Here is a 4,100-nt window from a genome sequence, read left to right as displayed (position 1 = left end):
GAGGGGAGCTGGCAGTTTCTCCCTCTTGAAAGGGATGAGGCTCGGCGGTGGGACGGAGAAGCGCCTTGACCCGGGCAGGCGGTGACGGTGAGCAATTCGATCACAGCTCTCAGGAAAGCCCGGCGGCAGGAGCAGCTGGTCAGCAAGCGGCTGCTGCGGGACGACACCACGGCAGAGGAGGGCGGACAGGATGGAGCAGGGATGGTGCCGGACCCTCTCTCAGAGGATGAGGTGAAGAGCATGGCGTTCTGCGTGGTGATGAGGGTCCCCGGGGTCTCCTCCAGCCTCCAGGCATGCGGAGGGGCATGGGTGGGGGTGGGTTTGGTAACCTTTTCTGAGTCACTGCCACACATAGTGAGAAACCCTGTTTCCGTCTTTGTGCCCTGGGTTTCTTTGCCTCCAGGATGAATAGGATGAAGTCCTGACCCTGGCACTACTTGACACTCAACCATCTTTTAATTTTTGGCTAGGTTCTTGAGCTGCTCAGAGGCGTGCAGAGGGGTTCGGAGGACAGGAAAAGGTCACTCAGCCGCCTCCGCCGGGCTCTGCAGAACAAGGAGACTCAGCAGAAGTTGGTCAGGTCAGCCTGTGTCTGGCACTGCATGGCTGTTACTGAGGGCATGTCCAGAGTGGCCCCTTGTCCCAGCCATTGTGTGGGCGAGCTGGTGTGTGGCCAAGGGTGGGCAGGCAGGAGGTGACAGCACCCTTTGGGTTCCACCAGGCTGGATGGCAGCATCCGGACACTCATCGGGCTCTTCACCAGCAGCCTGGCTGACATGCAGATGGAGGCAGCCCGCTGTCTCCACGAGCTCTCCCACTCCAGTGACCCTGCTGTGGCTGAGGCATGTCTGCCAGTGACCCCCTATCTCCTCACCTACCTCTCAGGACACAGTGTTGAGCTCACGGTAAGATCTGTGCTTGCTTCTTCCAGGGCTCTGGCACTTGATAATCCCTTGGTAGCCGTTGGGTGTTGACCTCTTTGGGCTAGCCTTAGCCTAACATGGCTCACATAGGAGTGCTGGTGGGAAGGGGCCCTCTGGAGCAGGACCGTCCCCGGTGCTAGCCCAGGGCAGCGAGGCTTTTTCTGACCAAGTCTTGGAAATATGGAGCCCCCCTTCACTGTGCCCCATCCCCACACCAAGAGGCGTTTGGTTCCGTTGTGTTTGTACCTCCTTCCAGGCAGCTGCAGGCTGCTCTTAATGCCCCCAAGGTTCAACCAAGCCAGGCAAGTCCTCCTGCCGCAGCCCAGGACATGGTGGTTTGCCCCATTTGCAATGGGTTCCTTCCCTTCAGCTCCAAGCTCTGCTTGGAGGCAGGGACTGCAGGCTGTGGCAGTTGGCCTCCACCATCAGATGGGTGGTCTGGCCTCTTGATGCAGGCTGGGCCTGGACAGGAGGTACCTTGGTGTCTGTGTGGTGGGGAAAGCAGAAATACTAGATGCAGGTCAGTTTAGATGTTTTAAAAGATCTTGGAAAAGCGAAAGCAATGAGCAGCTGCGGGCTGGGATGCAGGGACAGCAGGCTGGCTTTCGTCTGGGTCAGGAGGAAGAGCAGGGCACCTGTGGCTCCAAGCTGTGCAGTTTGATCCGGGCAAAGGAGCAAACAGTTGGAGCAGCTCTGGGACGCCCGTGTGTTTTGGCAGCCGCCGAGCAGTGTGCCCTGTGCAGTGCCCTGTGTGCCTTTGAGAAGCAGACAGGATCAGAGCTGAGGAACAAGATGAGGAGCAACCGCAAGGTGGTGATCGCATTTTAATGCAGCAGGGGGAGGCTCCAGGAAAATACTGCGGAATTAGAGGGGTCTTGGGGACAGAGAATCATAGAATACTTTGGGTTGGAAGGGACCTTTAGAGGTCACCCAGTCCCCTGCAGGAGCAGGGACATCTTTAACCACATCAGGTTGCTCACAGCCCCGTCCAACCTGGCCTGGAATGTTCCCGGGGATGGGGCCTCCACCCCCTCTCTGGGCAACCCCTGCCAGGGTTTCACCACCCTCATTGTAAAGAATTTCTGCCTTAGATCCAGTCTAAACCTACCCTGGTTTAGTTTCAAACCATCATCCCTTGTCCTGTCCCAGCTGGTCCTGCTAAAAAGATTGTCCCCACCTTTCCTCTAGGCCCCCTTTAGGTACTGAAAGGCTGCAGTAAGCAATAATTAAAAGCTTGAAAAACCTCCAAAATAGAAGTGATCAGATCCCAACCTGAGCCAGATAGAAAAGGATAAATTGAAGCTGGTACAGCTGGGAATGGGGTAGCTGGGGGGTTCAGCGGTATCTGTCTATGTTTACCCCTCTGAAGAGAGCTTCTGCCCCGCGCAGGGGAAGTGTGTGCCCTAGTCTCGGGGTGCAGGGACCTACAGGCCTTGCTGGCTGCCCAGGGTCCCGCTGGGGGGTGCGGAGGAGGTGACCTGCTCTCTTGGGCGTGTTTCAGGAGCTGTGTTTGTACACGCTGGGGAACCTGGTAGTAGAAAGTGAAGCTGTGAGGAAGCAGCTTCTGCCTCAGGGCATCATTCCCGTGCTGGCATCCTGCATCCAGGTGGGTGAAATAGCTTGGCCACACTCCTCCCCTGCCCCAGAACGATGCCTTTTCCTGGGCCCTTTAGACGCTGGCTGACAGTACTGAGTTACCAGCCCTCCTTCCAGCTGGGGCCACCAGCAGAGTCCCCTCTGCAGAGGGCTGTTCCCTTGCGGGTGAGGGTCTCTCCTGGGTTCTCCTGCACTCCATTTTCAGGGCTCAGGTCAGCACCTTGTGCTCCTCTCCAGCTGAACCTCTCACATCTGTAACTGTGGCTTGCCAATAAACAGTCTGTAACATGGGGAGCTGCAGACTTCTCCCCTCTGTGCCGCTTGGGTCCAGCAGGCATACGAGGCCAACACAGCGAGCAGGGCTGTCATTTGCCGATCTGAATGCTCAAAGTAGCACTGCTGCTGTGTTTGGGCTCCTGGATCCCTACGGCTGCAGCCCGTGTGAGCGCAGGGAGGGGGGACAGCTCAGCTTTGGTGTTGCTCTGTCACTCCCCGTCCCTTGCTGTGCCCCCTCTTCTCCAGGCATGGCGAGACTGCGCCGCTCAGCTGCTTGGTTTGGTGTTACAAAGAGGCATCGCCCTCTCACCAGCACGGCAGCTGGCACCCTGGGATCCCCCGGCTCTGTCACACGGGATTAGCTTTGCTCTGTTTGATTGCAGTCCCCGCACGAGGCTGTGCTGGAAGGCCTAGGCTACGTCCTCTCGCAGCTCCTCCAAGCCAAGGAAGCCCCCACAGAGATCATCCCGTGAGTCCGAGCCTCTTAACCCTGTATCTGGATGGGCCCTGGGGCCTGGCGTGGTATTTGCATGCCAGGGACAATGACGCCTTTCCCATCTCAGTGATATTAATAGTTCAGAGCAGAATCCTACCAGAACCATGGAGGTTTTGTTGCAGATCAGGGCACGGGGCTTGACTCTTTTCCCTCAGCCTCATCTGAACAGACAGCTCTGGTATTTCAGTAAAGGACAGTGTTGAGCAGGGTAGGCTCGCAGGGAAATTCTGGCTGTATTCCTCCTGTGAAGGAAAAGATCAGCTTGACAGCCCCCAGTGCCAAAAATGTGACCCCAGCCAAGGTGTTCTGAGTGCCCCCAGGCCCTGCCATGGACAGGGGGAGCTTGTGCTGGACCTTGGTGGTGCCTGAGGCTGCAGCCCCTAGGTAAGAGCCTCTTCCAGGTGTGTTTTTAGAGCGTGTGTCCCCTAGAACAAGGGAGAGCAGCTCCCTGCTCAGTGGCCAGGGCTAGTGTCTCCCTGCCGGTTGTCTGTCCTGCTTGTGCTCTGGCCTGTGCCTCCATTAACTCTGCTGTTCTGACCCCAGCTTGGTTCTGGACTCTGTTCTCCCCCAGCACATGCTTCGACTGGTTTGCTCCGGCGTCAAGGCTGGGATAGGAGCAGCCGTGGAGTTTGCATGGTGTCTCCACTACATCGTTTGTAGGTAAACACGCTTTTCTCCTTATTTTGAGTTCCCTGGGGGCAGCCAAAAAGAGCAGCACAAAGGCTCAGGGTCCTGTGAGGAGACCTGGGTTGCCTCTCCTTGCCCCTTTCCCTTGGGAAAGCAATTTCCCTGCTATCCAGGGCATTCCT

General features: G+C 57.3%; 1 protein-coding gene across 1 annotated transcript in view; it reads left to right on the top strand.

Annotated features, from left to right (window-relative positions):
- The first annotated feature begins 6 nt into the window (after positions 1-6).
- Positions 7-4,100, top strand: part of TMCO6 (transmembrane and coiled-coil domains 6) — a 6,862-nt gene continuing 2,768 nt past the window's right edge. The window contains exons 1-6 of the mRNA XM_035900813.1: positions 7-231; positions 471-580; positions 722-905; positions 2,425-2,529; positions 3,179-3,264; positions 3,835-3,951. Coding sequence (XP_035756706.1) covers positions 202-231; positions 471-580; positions 722-905; positions 2,425-2,529; positions 3,179-3,264; positions 3,835-3,951 — 632 coding nt within the window. The 5' untranslated portion in view covers positions 7-201. The remainder of the gene's footprint in view (positions 232-470; positions 581-721; positions 906-2,424; positions 2,530-3,178; positions 3,265-3,834; positions 3,952-4,100) is intronic.

The sequence above is a fragment of the Egretta garzetta genome, unplaced genomic scaffold, assembly GCF_000687185.1.
Source record: "Egretta garzetta isolate BGI_Z169 unplaced genomic scaffold, ASM68718v1 scaffold521, whole genome shotgun sequence".
In the NCBI taxonomy this organism is placed as follows: Eukaryota; Metazoa; Chordata; class Aves; order Pelecaniformes; family Ardeidae; genus Egretta; species Egretta garzetta.
Note: the sequence above shows the minus strand (reverse complement) of the source record. Positions and strands in the feature narration are given on the sequence as shown.